The 22,569-nt window shown below is 32.3% G+C and overlaps 1 protein-coding gene across 2 annotated transcripts in view; it reads left to right on the top strand.

The window, feature by feature from the left end:
• POT1 (protection of telomeres 1) overlaps window positions 1-22,569 on the top strand; it is a 71,117-nt gene that overhangs the window by 20,018 nt on the left and 28,530 nt on the right. For both annotated transcript variants that reach the window (XM_053553734.1, XM_053553733.1), the window contains 3 exons: window positions 10,231-10,361; window positions 11,839-12,129; window positions 17,439-17,594. In XM_053553734.1, coding sequence (XP_053409709.1) covers window positions 11,977-12,129; window positions 17,439-17,594 — 309 coding nt within the window. In that variant the 5' untranslated portion in view covers window positions 10,231-10,361; window positions 11,839-11,976. The remainder of the gene's footprint in view (window positions 1-10,230; window positions 10,362-11,838; window positions 12,130-17,438; window positions 17,595-22,569) is intronic.

The raw sequence follows: 22,569 nt of genomic DNA, 5'->3' as shown, positions 1-22,569 counted from the left end.
AATATGTTTCTGTTACTTCTGAGACAATTAAAACGAACATCAATTTAATCTAAGCATAGTCATTGAACTTTAGAAATAAATCTTAAGGCATAGCAAGATGACTTTACTACTAGCAAGACTGTAAAGTTTTAAAAGTATCCATCTTATGGCTTTAGTTACAGTTACATTTTTACTTCTGTTGATGGAACTCATCCTTCAACAGGAACAAATGCTGAGGAGTGTCAGACAATAACACTGTTATTTGTGTTCCGGAAGGGATCCAGTTCATTGGTACTAAGGAACTAAACTGGGATATCCAGAAAAGTTCTAGAGTAGATGTACAGGAACACGCCATCTGTTGTGCCTTTTAAAAATATTTATATAAAGCAGTATTATTTCATAAATACAGGGCCACAGTCTAAATAAATAATAGATATACATGATTAGTTATGTGGAGGAAAATTACTTTTATGCAACTCAAATTTAGGTAGATGAGAAAAAAAAGTTTATTCTGTTGTCATTAGCTAGAAGTTTTCATTACACTTCATTTATAAGTGTTATATTTGTTGTTATAAGTGTTATATTTAATGTAGTGGAGGCAGTTGGTTTCAGTTTGGCATCCTTACTCCTAAAATTTTGTTGAGGACTTTCCTCTCATTCTGATAATAGTGATTATATGTGACCTGTAACATGCTATCTTTTTTTTTTTTTTTTTGTGGTTTTTTTTTTTTTTTTTTGGCCAGGGCTGGGTTTGAACCCACCACCTCCGGCATATGGGACCGGCGCCCTACTCCTTGAGCCACAGGCGCCGCCCAGTAACATGCTATCTTATTTCTAGCAGCAAAGGCTTCATTTCCCAAGCTTTATATACAGTCTTACAGAAACTGACATTTTTATTCTTAGAGAATCCTGTTGTTAAAAGGACATGTAATGCTGTAGATACTAACATTCTTATTCAATTGTGATAAGATTCATGATGAAAACTGAGAAAGAATTCCTCAAGGATTAAGGAATCAAAATAGGTTAAAATGTCATTTTATCATCAAAATTGATTTTGATAATGGATCTAAAATGGCAACATAAAATGCCCTTTTCCAGATACAAAGACAAGGCTGCTGCCTTTTTTACAACTTTAAAGATTTTATAGCAGGGATTTTCTTGGAAAGCTTTTCATTTATTTTTGCTTTGGGAGCTGACTAGTAGAATTAGATACACGGTTTTTACCATGGAGTGATATCGTTCGATTATATTTTCTTAGGTAACAACACGTAAAGGAAGTTAGTTTTAGCTGTGTCTCACAATTTTAGAAGTAGCTTACTAGTGTGTAAATTTAAGACACATTTACTGTCTTTATTATCTGTTCTTGCTAAATAAATGTATGCAGGCTATAAAACATTACCAGACTTGTTAATAGTATATGGCTTATCCTTGCTTGATCATTATCATAATGTCTGCTCACACTGAGCAAATCGGAAAAACAGAGGGAACTTTGTTTATACTTAATTTCCCAGAGGAAGGGAGAGAATACACAAAATATTCATGTCTTCATTTTTTGCTGTTTATATCTCCTCCTTTTTGTCCTTTGCCCAAATTTCAACTCTTACCATCCCTAGAGATCTCGGACTTTCTGTGCCTTGTGAAATGTAGTGCATCACTTGTTGCTCTCTGCCTTACCTTAAGAATGTTCTGTGTTCTAAAATTACTTATTATTTTTTTTGCCACACCTCTGATTAAAACTTTGCATTTTGTGGTTTGATTAAACTTTAGCAGTGTTAGATGTTAGTCGTGTTTCTAGAAGCAAGCCTTTGTCTCTTGCTAATCCATTGTCTTAAAAAAATATACCTTCTGTGTAGCCTCTTGCTGAGCATTATAATCAAATCTCTTAGAGTACTATTCAAAGCATTGGATTTCTGAGAGCCCCTATTATATTTGCTTACATTCAGTTTTGGGGATAGGGTGCTCGGATATATATAGGGCTTTGACATTTTTTCTCCTATCTATAAAAAAAAATCCCAGCTAATCCTAGAATGCTATTTTTGGTTCTTAAAAATATTTTTATTTATGAGAATGACATTTATGCATAATGTCATATAACATAATTACTTGAATATTTTTATATTGGTTGCATATTACATGATTCTATATATATTACCTTTTAATTTTTTAAAGTATGATAAACTCCTACATACCCAGAATTAAAGTTGTTGAAAAATAATTAATTACTAAATAATTAATGATGCATTGGTACTCCAGAAGATCCAGGAGGATCCTGATTTATCAAAGAGAAATTAAACTATCTAGTATGATGTAAAATTTTATGTAACATTAGTTGTGTTTTTTATTTTTTTAATTCTAAATGCACCTTTGAAGTGTGTGCAGTTTATACATCCCTTATGAACTATGACAGTCGTAGAACCTATTCTAGAAACATGTACATACCTATATACAGACTTACACATATGGTATCATTAGTTCATGTCCTCTGCCTTTGAGCCCCTGGGTGTGAACTCATGATCTATAGTCTGTTCATATGCACTTACCTGAATATTTAGATATCAAAACCATAAGAATATCATATTGATTACATTTAAGACAAATAAATAAATAGTTTTGGTTCCCTCATTTGTTTATTCATTATTCAACAAACAAGTATTGAGTGCTTTCTACATGCCCAGTATTAGACATAGAAAATTTAAAAATAAATATACTGTAAAAATGCAGACACACAAACACATTTATACATAATTATTTCTGACCTAAAGGAGTTAAATTTTATGTGGAAGACATAAATTATTAATTTATTAATTATAAGTATTATAATGTTCATTAAAAAAAACTTTTTTTTTAGTCTTTTCCCAATTTGTAAAATCCTACTGGGTCATATAAGATGGAATTTTCATTTGTAAAAGATACTATGCTTTTTGAATGTATTTTTTCAAGTTGAATGATGGGTAGAGATTGTGGATCAGACAAATACTGAGTTTTCCATTTTTCAACAGTTCAAAAAGTATATTGTAATATGTCTAGGAGATTAAAGGGAGACTTGCCTGGTGCTTGCCTGTCTTTCAGAAATGGAAGGCATCCAGGTTATAGCTGGTCATCACTTATCTCTTTAAGGATCTGGAAGGCTGAACTAAGCAATCTAACTAATCCACAGTGCTTTCCGCTATTCTGTCTGTTTCCACCTGGAGAATAGAGGTTGGGAAAAAAATTTTCTCGTCACTGAAAATTGGTATTGCCTGCTCTTCATCATATGCAGGAAGAACTTGTTCAGTGAAGCTTGTGGCTTTTGTCTGGCTTTTATGAGACTAGCAGTAAGCACTTCATCATTCCTGACCTTTTCCTTGAGCATATTATTAGCTTGCCTGTTTAGAAAACTACCTCTCTATTCCATTAGTTTGTAATTTGAATTGTTATAATGAATCATAAAAAATAGTACATTCTTTATTCTTTTGGTAAAGTCTTTTATTTATTCAATTGAAGATTTCTTTGTTAGTCTTCTGTAGCATTGTACTGGACCTAGTTGTAGTAAAATGATAGACTCTGAGTTTACAGTGCAATCAAGTAGCTAATATAGTGAACTGTTGCATGTGTTAATTACAGGAACAAACAACAGGCTTTGAGGGTAGAAATGTCGAGATGAAAGCTAACAGGAAAGTCTAGTGAGAGAGCATTTAAACTTTCAAGGATAAATCCATTGTGATAGTGAAGAAGAAGAGCCCAACATCCCAAACTTTGGAAATAGTAATGAAAGTTGGCCAACTTTTATATTAAAAAGGGGAACTCTTTAATTTCAAAAGCCAACTACTATAGTTGACATAAATGTGATTTTAAGCAGTGGAATGTCAGTAACATAATGAATTAATGTTATAAATTCATTGTAGCATTGTTTGTCCAGGATCATTATTAAGGACCTAAATTATTTTTGTGGATTATATTTAGTTTATATTTTAGACCAAAGTAACAATGATAACCAAAAAAACATTTTTTTCTATATTTGATTTATGGTTTTCTAGATTTAAGGTAGGGTTAAACTGATTTCTTTACATTGTATTGGTTATGTATGCAGTCAGCAACTTTATTTCTATAGTAGAGCTATCATAGTAGTTGGTCTTTGAAAGATTGCTTTTAGAGAATTACTACAAATAAGATGTTCTAAGGGGCTGCCAATGAATGCTTTGTTACATTACTATTCAGGTCAAATGGATTCTGTTAATATTTGGTTTCACAAAAATTACTATCAAGTTAAAAATTGCTCTGATAGCTATCTGCTTTGTTATACTATTCCTCTACCTGCTTTCCACATCCTTAAGACATCAAAATATCTTGTCTTTTTTGTTTTTTTGGTTTGATCGTTTGCCTTTTTCTCAGTTATTTGTAAGATGCTTCTTGTGTATTGATGATTTTAATCTCTCTTCTGTCATGTATGTTAGCCATGCTTTCCTCAGCTTTTGTATGCATTTTACTTTTACTGCTTATAATTTTTGAAGTTGTATTTGAATACGTATGGAGTCTGTTTTTTGTTTGTTTCTTTGCTTAGAAAGGCTTTACTCATTTTAAGGTCTGAAAATACAGATATGTTTCCTTAAAATCAATTTCTATTTTTTAAAATAGATGTTATTTATATTGCCTGGTATTTTGTTTTATATGTAATGTGAGATGATACAATATTTTATTGGTATTCTGTGGTTTCAAAACCATTCATTAAATATTATGATATATATGATCACTTACAGTATAAATGCCTGTATATAGTGATCTATTTGGCAGCATCTAACAGGGAGTGTGGGATAAGTTTTCTTTACCCAATGTGTGACCTGTGAATCATTTCTTCAGTTAAGGGGAGGGTTATTCAGATGATGCCCTAGTTATAATCATTGAGCAGAGTCTTTTTGCAGTCTCTGTAGGAGTTTTGGGGAGGAGGTATTTTGATTGGTAGGATTCTTCATCTCAATCCTGATTTTCTATATAATAATACAATCTACTTGTGAATTTCAGTCTTTTGGTTTCCTCCTTTATATGTCTAATGTATTTTTATAGCCTATAGGGATATGTTGAATGTACCTATTTGCAATATGAATACTGGTATCTGGATTTTAAAATATTTGAAACCAGGTTAGGATTTATATGAAACTTGTAAGCATTTCATTTATATGAAAGTTGTAAGCATTTTTCCCTAAAGCTGAGGTAAATAGAATCAAATTCTTAGAAGAATTATATATATAATATATATATATATGTATGTGTATAATTACACACACACACACACACACAGATTGAGCATCCAAAATCCAAAGTGCTTCAAACCTGACTTTTTGAGTGCCAGCACGACACTGAAAGGAAATGCTCATTGAAGCATTTTGGATTTTTGGATTTGCAATACTTAGCCAGTAAGTATAATGCAAATATTCCAAATTCTGAAAAAAATAAAAAGTCTAAAGCATTTCCTGTCCCAAGCATTTCAAATAGGAGTAATCAACTTGTATGTGTGGTACCTTAGCTTTTATGTCAGGCTTTTTGTATGAAAATGTTGAAGACATGATATGTGTATTTTTAATAAATTATTAATACTTAATATAATGAATATAAAATTGGTAAAATACCTTAATATTTAATTTAGTGGAATAAGTAGTCACTTGAAAATTTTTATTTATATTTTAATGAAGATGTATAATCACTTATAGCTAATACAAAATGTATTACAGCAATGTAGTTAGCCTTTTATTAGTACTGCTTTCATTCTCAATATTATTTACATGTTAATCACAGTCTTTATTTCTAGAAGTTTCAGGTGTGGGGGGAAAATATGGTAGGATATGTACTTTTAGATTCTTACGTAGCTTTTAAACATTCATTTAAATGGTGCTGAACTTTAATAGAGTTAGATACAATGAAATTATAGTAAAAATTAAGGAGGGTTTTGTGATACATATTGACTCAATTATTTGTGTAACCTTTAAGATAACTACATTACAGAGAACTTAATGGCCATATACTTCCATAATATCGTTCCATAGAGCTTAGCCTACCCTACAGGCTAAAGAACTTCATTCAACATGTGTCAAACTAAATCAAGGTAGTACAGCTCTGCTTCCTGGTACCATACAGTTTTTCAAGTTTGAGAAGATATAAAGAATGTGATATAAACATATTTCTGTATATTACCAACTCACTGATAGGAAAAAAAATGAAGAAACTTTTCAAAAAGGTACCCTTCATTAATCTAGTATTTCAGTGCTAAAAGGCGAAACTTTAAAAGTCAATAGAATCTTACCGAGTCTATCATTTGTTTAATGCAAGGCAGTGTCATAAGTGCTTTCTCCACACACCTGAAATAGATATTTGACGTTATCTGCTTCTGTTTCTTATAGGTGACAAATTTAGAAATTTCAGTTTCTAATTTTTTTTTTTTTTTAATACCACTAGTCTCTCTCTTCAGTTGCCCTAATGAGATGCTTGTAGCTCCTCAAATGCCTGGCATACTTTTGGCTTCTTGATTCTGAATCTTGTTCTTGCTGTGCCTTCCTAGAATATTATGTCTTCTTCAAACTCCGAGTAGACGTTTCTGTGTTCTCAGGCGAGGGTGATTTTGCCCCCATGGTGTATTTGGAGTGGTTGAAACTAGTGTGATGCTACTGGAATCTAGTGAGTGCAGACCAGATATGCTGCTTAATTTCACATAGCCTATGGGACAGTTCCTCCCTCCCACCCCCAGTGATGGATGTCAGTGCTGCTGAGGCTGAGAAATCCTTCTCTAAAACGTCTATTATTTATCCCTACTTTAACCCCAACTCAGCCCTTTCTTAGATGCTTCTCCATATGTTTACCTGTTATTTCTGTAGGGTGAGGACCTACAACCTCCTGATTTCAAGGTTGTTCTTAAGCACCAAAGGAAGCAAGAAAGGCTAAACATTTCTCTGCTGCACCCTTTTTAATAAAATGATTTATTCCATAAAATTTGGATTCAGTCAAAAGGCAATACTTAAAGTCACATACCGATGGAGGGGGGTCAAGGATTGACTGCATGTATGTCTTCTTTTGTATATTGTTTTCCCCATAAACAAACATACAAAAAAAAAAAAAATCTCCTTTGGGATGTGACTGTTTAAGGATCTAGAAAGCCACATTTTGACTTAAGGCCACAAGTTCTCTACCCCCTAACTCACATATATTTATGTCTACACTTACTCAGATATTAGGGAAAGTCGTTGGGGAAGACTTTTGACAATACTGTTATTATACTAGAGATTACAGACTTGTCTTTTACTGTCTTGTTTCTTCCCAAGAATCTGGTAATACTGTGTTTGGAGCTCGTTATCTTTATTAGGGAAGCAAGTTTAATAATCAGAATGTTCCTCTAATTGAGTTCCATTATCCTTTACTAAATTACCTTTAATTTGTGATAAATTTTATGCCAAAATATATCTACCATCAAAGCGTACAATTTTTACTTACATTTTCAAAGAAAGAAGTATATGAATTTTGTATAATGTAATCAATAGTTAATTAAGGGGAAATGATCTGGAGTGCATGTATGTATATTTATTTAAACTCATTATGTACAAATAATGTTAAAAAGAAAACTTTCTAACTGTACAGAAGGGAGAGAATGGTATGTGCTGTGGGAAAGCAAAATACAATTGGGAGTTTAAAATCAGGATTACTTTTATTTGTGGGAATATGGAAAGGTGTTTTAGAGAAGAACTTTTCTGAATGTGCAGTGCCTTGAAGATTACATGTAATCATAGCGAACTCATAATAGTAATTTTTATGTATGATCTCATTTGGCTTCTCAAACCCCCTGTGTGTTAGGTTCTTCTTATTCCCATTTTATGATTGAAAACTAAGGCAGGGAATTTAATTAGCTTGCTTAAACGAAAACCATTTACATGGGCACTGCAGAATGTGCAAAGGAATATTAAGTTCGGTTTGTCTGAAATATAAGTGTTGGAAGAATAATTATTGGAGAATATAATTTGAGGGATAAATTGATGGCGGATTGTGTCATCGCATTCCTGGCTCGATACTTAGCATTTTATTCTGAATGCAGTAGAAAATCCCCAGGGGCGTTGTAGGAAAAGAAAACCAAGACTGAAGGAGAATAGCACAGTGGTTGATACTGTGGTGTTGCTGCAGAGAGGAAGCAGTAGAGATTCTAGGGCACTAGGAAGGGATTAGTGCAGGGGCCTGGTTATGAAAGAAAGGTCATGGTTTTAGACTGTGACCTTAAGAAGGAAGAAAAGGGTGTGATTGTGAAACAAGATCTACAGGGTGGCGCCTGTGGCTCAAGGAGTAGGGCGCCGGTCCCATATGCCGGAGGTGGTGAGTTCAAACCCAGCCCTGGCCAAAAACAAACAAAAAAAAACAAAAACAAACAAAGAAATAAGATCTACAAGTAGGGTCAGTAGAATTTGGCAAGTTTGCTTACCTTATACAGATATCGTATAGCTTAATTCATTATTTTATGAAATTATCGTGAATTTTTTCAAAGCATTGAATGTATACATATGCTAAGTATTACATCTAATCCAATGAAAAGATAATAAAGGTGTGAGTAATTGCCCTTTTTCCATGGGTTTTGAGTTTCTTTAATTTTGATATATTTAACCATAAAAAACTCTAAAGTCATAAGATTTTTTTATCACCTCACCGAGGGATTAATTTCACTCCTGTTTAAAAATACCTTCAGCTAGTGATTTTTTTAAGGTATATAAAGTTAAGAATAAAAAATTTAGAAACATAATACAGTACACTGAGGTGTTTGTGAACCAGAGATTACCCTTTCCTGTGAAGTTTGTATTGCTTAGCTCTTCAGGGGCATGGCTCTCTGCACAACCGTGATGCAGCTGTTAGTAAGCTCTATTGTGTCTTTAAAGTATGATATCTCTTTACACTACAGAAAGCTCTAAGTACAATGCAGTTGTCTTCTCTGTTTTATGGATGTGGAAACTCAGGGTCAAAGGTTTGAGTAAGTGCTGATGAGTGGCATGGTTGTACTCTCCTGTTAATCCAGTTCACAGATAAGAATTTTCCTTGAACCGTACGGGACTTAACAGTTTCTATCACAACTACTCAGTTGTTTGTACCTTATAGCATGAAACCAGCCATAGTGTACATGAATGTATTGCAATAAAATTTTACGGCAGCAAGTGGCTGCCTTAGGCCATAGCTTGTTGACCTCTGACTTCATTCATCGTTATAGTTTTATCCAATTTAAGATGGATTTAGATGGTAGACCACTGTGTTTATATTGGCTCTCTCCCAGGGTTAATTAAAATTACAGTTTAAAAGAAACAGTGTAACTTTTAATGCCATACATGCTATTCAGCCCTAAGAAAAAAGGAAATCCTGTCATTTGCAACAACATGGTTGAACCTGGAGGACATTGTGTTAAGTGAAATAAGCCAGGCATAGAAAGATGAATACTGTATGATCTCACTTATACGTGTGCTATGTCAAAAAGTCAGAATGATAGTTACTGTGAGGTAATGCATACGTCAGATAGCTAGATTGAGTCATCTCACAGTGTATACATACTTCAAAAGAATCTACAGTATTTGATAAATACATACAATTTTATGTGTCAGTTCTTTGAATTATTTTTAAATGGTAGCATCTATTATGGCTTTGACTACCACCGGGGTTTGAAGTTACTATTTTCATGGCAACATGGCATCCTAAATATCATTAAATTGTTTTGCCAGTTTAAATTATATGAAATAACTTTTGTTATAATATATAATACTTTTAGGTGACTAGCAATTTCCCTTTTTAGTTTTTTTTGTTTGTTTTTATATAGTTACTGATGAATTGTTTATTCATTTGTGTTACACATTTAGAAAAATTATTATAAATCTTTATGCACTGCGGATAAGGCTCCTCATCACATTTGCCACAAATATCTTACAGTATTTTGTTTGTACTCTAAATTTAGTTACATTTATTTTATAAGTTATGTGTTTTATTTGAATGTCTATTTGTTTTGTGATTTCTAAATTTTTAAATAATTTAAAAAGTTTCTTCGTCTCCAGAAAACTTACACTAAATAGGATATTTTCTGCTTTACTAAACTTTCTAAAATTAATTTTTATGGAACATTTTCAAAAGTGATTTGACAGTATAATATTGAGAGCCAGGATGATGTCTGTTTTGATCTTTTTAATTAAAGGTAAGAACAGTTGGTGTTTGAAGTGTGTATATTTATCATTGAGATACTAAAAGGCAAGTAAAAATACTTTTTATGTTTTCCAGATTATTGCTCGGTTGTAACAATTGTGGACCAGACAAATGTAAAGTTAACCTGCCTGCTCTTTAGTGGAAACTATGAAGCCCTTCCAATAATTTACAAAAATGGAGATATTGTTCGTTTTCACAGGCTGAAGGTATAATTTGTACTGTCAAGAACTTACATTTGTTTGAAGAGAACACTGTTCTTTAAAGCTGGTTAGCATTAATTATATGGTTGCTTTGTTAGAACATGACATCAAGTTTTTCGGTAGCTAAGAAGAAATGTAAATAGTATCAGACTTCAAATAATTCACAGTGGATAACTTCATCATTTGAACAAACTGCATGCTATCCTTCCCAAGACTAGCTCCTGTCATCTCATTTCTAAATATAGAGTGATGCTATAAAAGTTTTACCTGTAGAGTTTGATAAAGAACTTTTTAAAATAAAAAAAAAGCTTTAGGTCAGTAAGAAAAAAGTACATGAAAATTAGAAGATTATACTATTCATTTTGCAAGGAAAATATTGAGATAATAAGTATAAAATCATATCTAGTTGATCTTCATTTATAAGTATGTTAAAATGTGAAAATACTTTTAAAATTATACTTACAGTTAAATAATTAAAGAAAATGTTAAATGAAAGAGCCTAAGAATTTTAGAAGTTAAGACTGCAAAGTATTGTTATTTTCTCAAAAGTATTATTTTTGTTCCTATAGTGTTTCTTTAATTGAGTTTTTTTGTTCAACGTAGTTTTCAAATTTTTCCTTGGAAATTTCTATCAGATTATTAAATAAGGAATGTCCTATTTCAAATTGAAAGTTTAGTTTATGATATCTCAAACAAGAAGCAGTATAAATTTTATGAAGAACTTTGATTTAAAGACCCTTTATGCAGCATACACATAAAGAAAAGCACCCCTAAACCATTCAAGGTGAATCCGTGGACAAACCAGGACAACAAATATTTTGAAATCAACCAGAAAATAAATGATACATTCCATATCAAGGAATAATGATATCAGTTATCTTTGATTTCTTGCCAGAAGTAATGGCTCCCATAAGAGAATCCATGCAAAAGAACGGTATTTAAGCCAAAGGAGAATGTTACTAGAAACTTAATAACAAGTGACCAAAAAAAGAAGAAATGATGAAAAAAATAGTAAATATGAAAGACAATTTTTTAATTATAATTTCATTAAGACAAGTGACTACTTACAGCAAAAGCAATCATATTATAAGGTGGAGTTTTAAATTATATAGAAAATTTGATGGCAGTAACAGGATAGCTGGGAAGATTAAATGGAATTATACATTACAAAGTTAATTTGTGATGGAAGTTTGAAATAGGAAGTGGGAAGCGTGAAATGGAAAGTAGAAAGTATATAATAGAGAAATATTGATTCCAAATAGACTTTGGAAAGTTAAGGATTTATTCATAGGTAGGAAGGAATAAATGGAACACTAAAAAGAATTCTAAAAGAAGATAAGAAAAGTAGAAAAATAAGTTTTAAAAAGCAAAAAGGCAATGGATGGGGAACAAAGGGAAAACATAAAATCTCTGAAGTTCCTGGGTTCTGCGTCAGTCACCTGTTTTGTTTGGGTATGTTTCCTACTCTATCTTACTTTTTTAGATTCAAATATATAAAAAGGAGACGCAAGCTATCACCAGTTCTGGCTTTGCATCATTGACATTTGAGGGAACTTTGGGTGCTCCTATCATACCTCGTACTTCAAGCAAGTACTTTAACTTCACTACTGAGGACCATAAAATGGTAGAAGCCTTACGTGTTTGGGCATCTACTCATATTTCACCATCTTGGACATTACTAAAATTGTGTGATGTTCAGCCAATGCAGTATTTTGACCTGACTTGTCAACTTTTAGGCAAAGCAGAAGTGGATGGAGCATCATTTCTTCTAAAGGTATGTGTTTTTAAATACTTGAAATTATAAGTTAGCATCACTTACACATCTATGAAGAGATTGTATTTCAGCATTCTGATGGAATAAATATGCACACTGTGTGTTATACCAAGAACTTAATATTTTTACCTCAGTGCTTCTCAGAACTTCTCTTTTTACACTTTCTGACCAGAAGTGTTATCAAGTCTTTATTTTAACTATGGATGATATAATATAATATACTATGATTTGTGCTATAGTTATGTATTTCTTTTATTAGTAGTAGTAAAATCTAGTAATAAGACTTGTTTTATATTGTTATTTTTTAGTTTCAGCCCTGTATAGGAGTATTTCTGCTTCCCTGTCAAGATCACCTTCCTTCTCATTTACTTTCTTGACTCCTTGAAATTGAGTTCTCTTCCTGTCTTTTTCACTGCTTATTTCATGGATAGGCATGGACAGTTTTAAAGCATTTATTATAGTTATGTTTTGTTTTTAAATCAGCAGAATAAAAAAAGTAACATCAGACCTAATATTGGTTTTTATCTATCCCAGTTTAGTTCATGAATAATTTTTGAAGAAGTCAGTTGTCTAGTATTTTCCTTGCCTAGACATCCTATGGAAGATGCATTTGAACAAATACTGCTTCAGGCCCTGGTCTCGTGGTCATTTCCCTCCTCTGTTTAGAATAATAGGGCATAAAATGGCATGCAGTAGCATTTGGACAGGTCTTGGAGTTTAATATTTTTATCATAAATACTTTGTCTATATTAAAGAACAATGAAGATAGTTTTGAAGTTGAAAATAGCAACATTTAATATGCATGGGAAATACTATTTTAAAAAATTCATGCTATAAAGGAAGTTAAATAAATCAAGTATGACAAAGTTGAAACCAAAGCAACATAAAGTCACCCAAAGTTAGAAAGAATCTTAGGTCTTCCAAGCATGCTCTCTGGCCAAAGTGACACTGTTAACAAATGAACATTGCTAATCACTGAATACTTGAAATGACAAGGACTCTACTACTGTGCAGAGAAGTATACTTCATCTTTTGACTACTGTGTTGTTAGAAAATTCTTAAATTCTAAAATAAATGTGCCACTTCTTTAGCTGACATTGTTGACTCTGTGTTTTCTCTCTAAAGAAATACAACCTATGCCTGCATCCCATTTTAACAGATTGCTTTTTTGCAGAAATGAAAACAACTCCCATGTTACTCTTATGTTCAATAATTTGATTAAAAAGCATAATTTAATAAATCTGTAGAGCTAGCATGAGTCCACATTTTTCTCTATTTTCTTTATATAAATTATCTTTCTGAGTAATCTTATATTGAATTTTTAAAAACTATATAATCTCTTTTTTAATATTCATAATTGTTGGTGCAACCTCATTTTTGAGTGTTTTGCTTGTCTTATGTTTTATGTTTTTGCTTTTTTGTGAATAGTCCACAGTTCTTGATAGAGCTGGTGGGTATTTTATATATCTAATCTGTAATATGGTTTGGTGAACAGAAAAACATAATGTGGATCAGAAAATCATCATATTAAAGAGACTTTCCAGGTTGGCAATATTTATTTCTTTTATGGAACACCAGAGCATGCTTTATAACTAAGAATGAGATTAAATCTCAGAGAAATATTTCAATTAATGTCAAAGAAATAAATCATTATTATAATTTTTAAAACATTCAAAATTTTAGGCTGGGCGTAGTGGCTCATGCCTATAATCCTAGCACTCAGGGAGGCTATGGTGAGTGGATTGCCTGAGCTCAGGAGTTCAAGACCAGCCTGAACAAGAGTGAATCCCTGTCTCTACAAAAAATAAAAATAGGCAAGAGTTGTGGTGGGTACCTATAGTCCCAGCTACTGGGGAGACTGAGGCAAGAGGATCACTTGAGCTCAAGAGTTTAGGTTTCTGTGTGCTATAATGCCACACCACTCTACCCAGGGTGACAACAGGAAACTGTCTTTAAAACAAAACAAACACTTATATACAAAAATGTGCTAATACAAAAGAGTTTTTGTCAAGACCATTTTTGGTTTGTTCTTATTGTATAAAGAACGTGACAATAATTAGAAATTGATTTAAATCTTTTGTAAAACAACTGACTGGACTCCTACATTTTTATTTTAATATATTACAGAATGAAATATTAAGCTAAAATTAGAAAATTAATTTATTGGAAATTATATATTTCTTTGAAACTCAGGTAACAAAATTCACTAGACAGATATTTGTAATTCAGAGACAAAAAAGAATTTGTATGAACCCTAAGATAACAATTTGGTTTTTGGTTTTTGTTTTTTTTTAAGAAATGGGACAAAACTGTGTTTTGTTCAGGCTGACCTGCAACTCCTTCCTGGATTCAAGGAATTCTCCTGTCTCAGTCTCCCATTAACAGGGACTATAGGCATTTTTCACCATGCCTGGCTAACAATTTTACTTAGGAAAATCACTATAAGTATTTATTTCCTAAAAAAAGACTTTATGGAATGCTTTGTTTTAAATGCAATCAATAAAAATATGAATTCAAATATTTGCTGCAAACAAAAACCAAATACACATTTAAAAAAAAGAGAGAAAAAAACTTCCCCAAATGCTGTTGTTGCAAAGAGAACTTAATTATAATTGTAGGTTATTAAGAAAATAATATTAATGAAAATACATTAAAGTGTATGACTAGAGATATAGAGATACACTCATATGCAGAACTCTTAATCAAGTGTTTCTTGCATCATTCTTTTTTTTTTTTGCATCATTGTTGATAATTTCTTTAATAAGCTTTGTAATTAGTCTATTAAAATGTAGTTTTAATTAAAATTGCAGTTTATTACAAAATACTTTGGGAAGATTCAAAACATATTTTAATACTTAAGGTTTTCTGGTATACTCTTCAGTATAGGTTTGTAGTTTCTTCATAGAAGTTTGGGTATTATAAGAGCTTTCTTGTTTTATAGTTTCATTGCTACTTTGAAAGGTCTTTTTAAATTATATATTCTGTTTATCTCTTATATGTAAGAAAGCTGTATTTTAGTACTATTTTAAACTAGTTATCTCATTAAATTTTATGAATTCAGATGGCTTTTCAGTTATTGGAATTTTTACATTTTAGGGATGCTGATTTTTTTTTTTTTTTTTTTGCTTTTTCATTGAGTTAAATCTCTCATCTTCTTATTCAATTCGCCAAGACTTCCTAAACATTACTACGAAAAGATAGTAGATACTCTTGCCTTTTTTTTTTTTTTTGGGTTATTAATAACTCTAATAAAATTTTACCACTAAGTATTTTATTTGCTTTATGGTAGATATTATTTATTTCTGACACTATTTTGCTAAGTATTTTTAACATCCATGGAGATGATCATAAATTTTTAATATCCGTGGAGATGACTTTTAATTTTCCTGACACTAAATCATTTCTGAATTATAAAAATAAACTGCTGGATTATGGTATATTACTATTTTAATATATAATTGATCCTGTTAGATCAGATTTGGTCAAGAATTTTGTTTTCTGTATTTATAAATGAAACTGAAATGTTATATGTATTCTTGTGCAATATTGGTCTGTTTTCAGTACAACTCAGTTTGAAAGTGATCACTATCTGGACTTATATCTATTTGAATAGTTATTTTAACAACTTAAAAATATACAATGAAGTTGAATGTAACTTTTAAACTCCCCCAAATTTGGGGATATATCTCTTTTATCATTCTTAATTTAGAAATTATGTTATCTTTCTAAAATTAGAATAACCAAAATTTGCTTTTTAAGCCTTATTTTATCATCGATTTTTATCTTTTCTATTGAAAAAAATAATTAACTGTTTATAGCATTTCCTCCATACCTTACTTTTAGGGAACAGATACTTTGTTACAAGTCTAAGAGTTATTTAAAGAGCACAAAGCTCTATGGAACTTATCTTCACAGATCAATGAACATACTATATGAAATGACAAATGTTTAAGTTAGTCACCCAGATGTCCACCAGTAGGTTGAGAGTCAAAGTAAACCATGCCATGCATTCCTATGGTAAAATACAGAGTAGTTGAATATTATCCCCCCAAAATCCACATCCACCTGTAACCTGTGAATGTGAACTTAATTAGAAATAAGGTCTCTTCAACATAATTACTTATGTGAAGTCATGCTGAATTTAGAGTGAGCCCTAAACAGTGTCCTTATAAGAAGAGGAAAATGTGGACAGAGAAACACGAAGAGAAGGCCATTTGACAACAGAGACAAAGATTGAAGTAATACAGCTGACAAGCCAAGAAATGGCAAGAATAGGGATGTGCAGAATTTCTTGCTAGGCAGCAGTTCTCAACATGTGGGTGGCAACCCCTTTTTAACAATGAAAATACATTGCGGCATTAGGAAGTTTGAGAACCACTGCTTTAGAGGGAGCATAGCCCTGCTGACACCTTGATATCAAAACCTGGTTTGCAGAACTGTGAGAGAATTTATTTCTGTTGTTTTACCCAAACTGTTAGATTACCTGGTTTTTGGCAATTTGTTACCAAACTGGGAAACTAAATTAGGGAGCATTTTAGGTAGCAATGTGGGAAAATCTATAAAATAGATTTGAATGTAAAACAACTGCTGGTGAGTATCTGAAGTATGTTATTATATGCATAGTATGTATTAAAGTCTGCAAAGATTTTTAAGAAACTAGTTTCAATATTTAGTTTTTTTCTTTTTTGGTGGGAGAGACTGAGGAGATAGGAACAAGGGAAAGAGGCAAAGAGGAACTTTTTACTACATAGCATTTCAATGATCTTTCAGATTTCTGGGCAGTATCGAATCAAATACCAAATCGAATACCTTGTTAAAAGAATTTCCTCCAACTGCTTATAGTCGTGTTATTTTTAAATTTCTTTATTTACAAGTTTATACGAATATGCTGTGTTTATTGTTTGTTCACACACCCGTAAGGCTCTAGGGTTTATCTTTGATTGTATCTGTGGTCATTGCCTGAAAAAATGCTCAGTAATCTGAAAAGAGAAAAGCAGAAGATAAAGCAAGTTTTTGTGTTTGTTTTTAATAATAGAAAGATGTAGTCATCAATAGGTTATTATTTTTTCTAGGTTTATGGCAGTGTGACTTTTTCTTTCTTTCCATTCTTCTACCTTTTCCGTATTACCCATAGTTCATATGTATGTATTACTGTAACAGTTCTTTTACAATCAGAAAATATTGTCATATTTAAAATATTATTGACATTTAGAGGCATACATTTAATTACTTTTAAATAATATTACCAGAAAATAAAACTTTTGGGCCTAAGCAGTTTATCCAAAGTTTGCTCTGTCTTCTTACTGCAGGTATGGGATGGCACCAAGACACCTTTCCCATCCTGGAGAGTCTTACTACAAAACCTTGTGCTTGAAGGGGACTTAAGTCACATCCATCGGCTACAAAATCTGACAATAGATATTTTGGTCTATGATAACCATGTTCAAGTGGCAAAATCTCTAAAGGTGACTAAAAATACTTCATATTTTTATGAATTTTGTTGATAAATTTTGGTAATAAGTGGTTACATTGATAGGTTATGTTTGGAGTCTAGAAATTAACTTCACATTTATTTTTGCTTGATTTTTAAGTTATAAAATTTATGTTTAAATTATTGAAAGAGAAATTATACATAGGTCACTACAAAAGTTTGGAGACAACATCCTTTCTGGTTCATCTGTGCGAGTTTCACTTGCTCGGCTTATCACTGTTGCTGGGAGGGCTTCATGTGTTTCTGTCCATGTGGATTTTACATTTCTTGGTTTTTGTGTGTTCAAAACGTTTGTAATGACCCACATAGTGGATTTAAATGATTTTTAAAAGACTCTTTCCTAAATGTATTAAAGATGTACACAATTTTACTATGAATATGTTAAGGAAAAATTTTGTTATATGAGGTATATTGCTTTAAAATGGCAGAGGGAATATGAGATATTGTCAACTTAAGTGGTAAGCTTGATGAGTTGGTTTGATAGACTATAGATCAGGCGTCCTCAAACTTTTTAAACGGGGCCAGTTCACTATCCCTCAGACCATTGGAGGACCAGACTATAGTTTAAAAAAAAAAAACTATGAACAAATTCCTATGCACACTGCACATATCTTATTTTGAAGTTAAAAAACAAAGCGGGAACAAATACAATCACACTGCCTCATGTGGCCCGCGGGCCACAGTTTGAGGACCTCTGCTATAGATAGTGGCTCACACCTGTACTTCTAGCACTCTGGGAGGGTGAGGCAGGAAAATCCACTTAACATCAGGAGTACAAGACCAGCCTGAATAAGAGTGAGACCTTGTCTATTAAAAAGAGAAGAAAAAATTAGCCTGGTGTGGTAGTACATGCCTTTAGTCCCAGCTACAAGGTAGGGGGATCACTTGAGCCCAGGAGTTTGAGGTTGCTTTGGTGACAACACGGCACTATAGCTAGTTTTTTGAGACACTATCTCAAAAAAAAAAAAAATATATATATATATATATAAATGGTACCTTTTTACTCCTTAATTATAGAACTTGATGTCATCTCAAATATAAATTGTGTGTCTGTGTGTAGTGTATAGTTTATAGAATTTGCATACTGTTATTGAGATAGTTTTTTTAGGTAAATGTACACAACTTAAATATGGCAGTGCTTAAAATTGTAAACGTGATGAAGCTCTGAATTTCATTGCCCAGTTTCCCCTTGCAAATCATTGTCTATGAGGGAGAAAATATTTTCAGTTCCACATGTGCTACAAATAAGTTCACCTAATTCAAATAAATATGCTTGGATTTGGGGTTTAGGCCCTTGAAGATGTTCCTGCACTTTTGTGCTTTGTAAGGGTGTGTGTGTGTACGTGCACATTGTGTATATGACATACCAAAAAAAATTGTTGAAGATACTCTTTTGATTTTTTTTCCCTCTGAAAGAATTTATCTGAATTGACTACTTTATTTCAAAAGTAAAAATAATGATAGGTCCAAATCCGAAGTGTTTTTGAAATACAGAGAGAATTCTTTCATGAGTGAAATAAATTTACATGTAAAGTCACCTCAGTTCCACACTCTGCCTAGCTACTTTCATCATTTGCTTACTTTATCTTCCCCTCTGCTGCTCCCCTGGGTCTTTTCTCCTTTCCTGCTTTTCCTGTTTTTTTTTGTCCAAGGCTTGACCAGCACCTGGCACAGTGCTTTTCACATAGTAAGGATAAAGTAAATAATATCTGCTCCTAAATGAATCAATCAGTGAGAGTAGACTGTTTTTAGAATTTTTCCTTTCTGTTTTTATTGTCTGGTTTGTTTTGCCCACTAGAGGATAATATGAGCACATGTAATTAAGAAAATATATGGCACTGTTTCTCTCTAAAGATATCATAGTATTACATTATTTGTCTGCAAAGCAATATAAAAATGAAAAAGACTTTTTCCTCTGCATAAGTAATATAACTTTATACTTTTTTATGTATACTGACAACACATTTATTTGTTTTCTGACAACCTTTATAACATAAATCTTCAGTCACAGGACATTGATAAAAGTGAATTCTCAAACTTCAAGACACCTGTTTGAAGTATCAAAATACGTGGAACCAGTTCAAAACACTTTTGTTGTATGGGAGTGGGTGGGGAGGGATGTGTATAGTTAATGCAGTTGTAAAGTGTAATCAACTTCTGTAAGCAATACATTTTATAACCTAAATTGCTCTTACCTCTTTTCTGAATCTTGTTTCTTGAGTAAGGTATATGTTATTCCCAAAACATTATATAGTCTCATGCACACAAAAACGCACAAACTGACGTTTGAAACATTTTGTCTAGAAACTAAAGACGTATGTTAAATCCTCACTCTGACCCTGACACAAGTTTTTACATAATTCTAAAATATAAATTCATAATTATGTTTTGACCTTCATTAGCCCCACAACTGTGATTTGATTGGCTATACATATATATATATATATATATATATATTTAGTGCTGTGGTATCATAACTCACAGCACCCTCAAACTCTTAGGCTCAAGCGATTCTCTTACCTCAGCCTCCTGAGTTGTTGGGACTACAGGCAGCCCCCACAACACCCAGTTATTTTTAGAGAGGAGGTCTCGCTCTGGCTCAGAGTGGTCTCGAACACATGAACTCAGGAAATCCACCTGCTTTGGCCTCCCAAGTGCTGCGATTACAGGCGTGAGGCACTGTCCCTGGCCTATTTGACTGGCTATTTTGAGACATACACAGGAAATTAAAGTTCTAAACCTAATGAAAATTCTTGACCGTTTATGAGGAATATTTTGATTATTTCTAAAAGATAGTGATTTCTTACTAGCTGTGTTTGCTACTTTTTTTTTTAGTTTCTGTATTAAAACAGATTTTTATAACTGTTTCTTAAACTATTTTTATTTTTTGGTTATAGTTTCTACACTTTTATTTTTGAAATCTTATCACAATACTGGCAAGACAAAGAAGTATTTGTCTTTTATAATAGAGCATCTGGTACATTTCATAGTGTTAACAGATTTAGACAAGCTTTAAAAAAATGCAATGCTGCCTCCTGATGGAATTTCTGATAATAACAATTTGTTAACTTTAGTCTGTTTATGGCTTTTATGCAATATATTCTGTCTTGTCCTTTAAATTTTGTTCTGTTAGAAAATAATAGAGAATATAATATAGTAAAAACCAAGAGTTTGTCACTTAAACTTATTTCTAAGTGCTTTGTTGCATTTCAGATACTTTTAATTTTTAGGAATTTTTTAGGAAAATAAGACTCAGCTCTACACATTGAAACTTCCCTGGGCCTAGAACCTCTGCCTTATTTTTTTGTTTGTTTGTGTGTTTGTTTTTGCTTATCTCTCTCTATCTGAACATGTAGGTATATACACCCATATTTTTTTATGTTTTATTTATTTATTATTTATGCTTTTATGTTTGTATTTTATGTGCTTTTTGATATAACAGATCCCCCCTTCCTGTTCTTCAAAAGTGATGACTATTTCTAGAAACGGAGTTAACTTTTTAGATTCCATGACACTGGGGATTTGGGTTGAAATTGCATTGAATTTAATGATTAATTTGAAGGAAATTATCGCTTTTATAATAGAAAGATATTTTTATGAACATGATATCTTTGTCCATTTCTTTAGGCCTTTCAAATGATTATATTTGCTGTACTGCTATATTAGTATATTTAAATATGGATATATACACACACATTTAAAAAGATTCACAAAATACAAACATTCAAACAGAATGAGGGCCAGGCAGTGGCTCACGCCTGTAATCCCAGCACTTGGGAGGCTTAGGTGGGTGGATTGCCTGAGCTCATAGGTTCAAGACCAGCCTGAGCCAGAGCTAGTCCTCCTCTCTAAAAATAGCCAGGCAGTGGCTCACACCTTGTGACAGACGTCTGTAGTTCCAGGTACTTGGGAGGCTGAGGCAAGAAAATCGCTTGAGCCCAAGAATTTGAGGTTGCTGTGAGCTGTGATACCACAGCACTCTACCAAGGGTAACAAAGTGAAACTCCGTCTCAAAAAAAAAAAAAAAAAGAATGAGATAAAAATAGAAAGTTTTATATTTTTTCCATTAGCTTACTTTGAAGACCATGAGGAAAATGATTTGTATCTTTTTTTGTCTTTTTGTACCAAAGACAAAAGTCTTCCCTGACTTTCATTATGCTGCTCCCCTCCCATGATGTAGGCATAAGTAAAAGAAATCAGAGATAAAAGGCTAGATTCAGAGATAAAAGGCTAGATGCTTTATCTCTTCTTCATAAAACCCATGGGAACGGAGTAGGAGTATCTGGGAATGGTGATGTCTCCCCTTGCTGTATTTCCTCGTATCTCCCTCCATCGGAGCTAGAAAGTAATGAGGAGAAATACAACTAAGGGAAGCTGCCTTAAGCAGGAAGGGAAAGTTGATTTACTGCTCATTCCTTTTTGAAATTCTCTGTTATATATAGATTGAGCTTCCCTAATCCAGAAGTCCAAGGTCTGAAGTGCTCCGAAGTCTAAAACTACAAAGTATTGAGTGGTGACAGAGACAGTGACATCTTCACTACACAAATTTTGTTTCATGCACAAAATTATTTAGAATATTACATAAAATTATATTTAGGATATATATATAAGGTATATATGAAACACATGTGACTTTTTTGTTTAGATTTGTGTTCCATCCTCGAAGTACCTTGTTATGTGTATGTAAATATTCCAAAATCTGAAACACTTCTATCTGGTCCCAAGCACTTTGGATAAGAGATAATCAACCTGTGTATCTTTTCTGTTACATACTATATCGGCACCATTATTCAATCCTGAACTTGTAGGAAAAAAAAAAGATGATAACCCTATAGTTATCCAGCAGTCCATAGTGATGTTTTTATGCAAAGAACAACAACAACAAAACTTCAGATTTTCTACTTTGTAACTGTTTTTGTTTAGAAAACTTTCTTTATAAATGTTATTTA

Source organism: Nycticebus coucang, chromosome 11 (assembly GCF_027406575.1).
Source record: "Nycticebus coucang isolate mNycCou1 chromosome 11, mNycCou1.pri, whole genome shotgun sequence".
NCBI lineage: Eukaryota > Metazoa > Chordata > Mammalia > Primates > Lorisidae > Nycticebus > Nycticebus coucang.
This window is presented reverse-complemented; position numbering and strand designations above follow the sequence as displayed.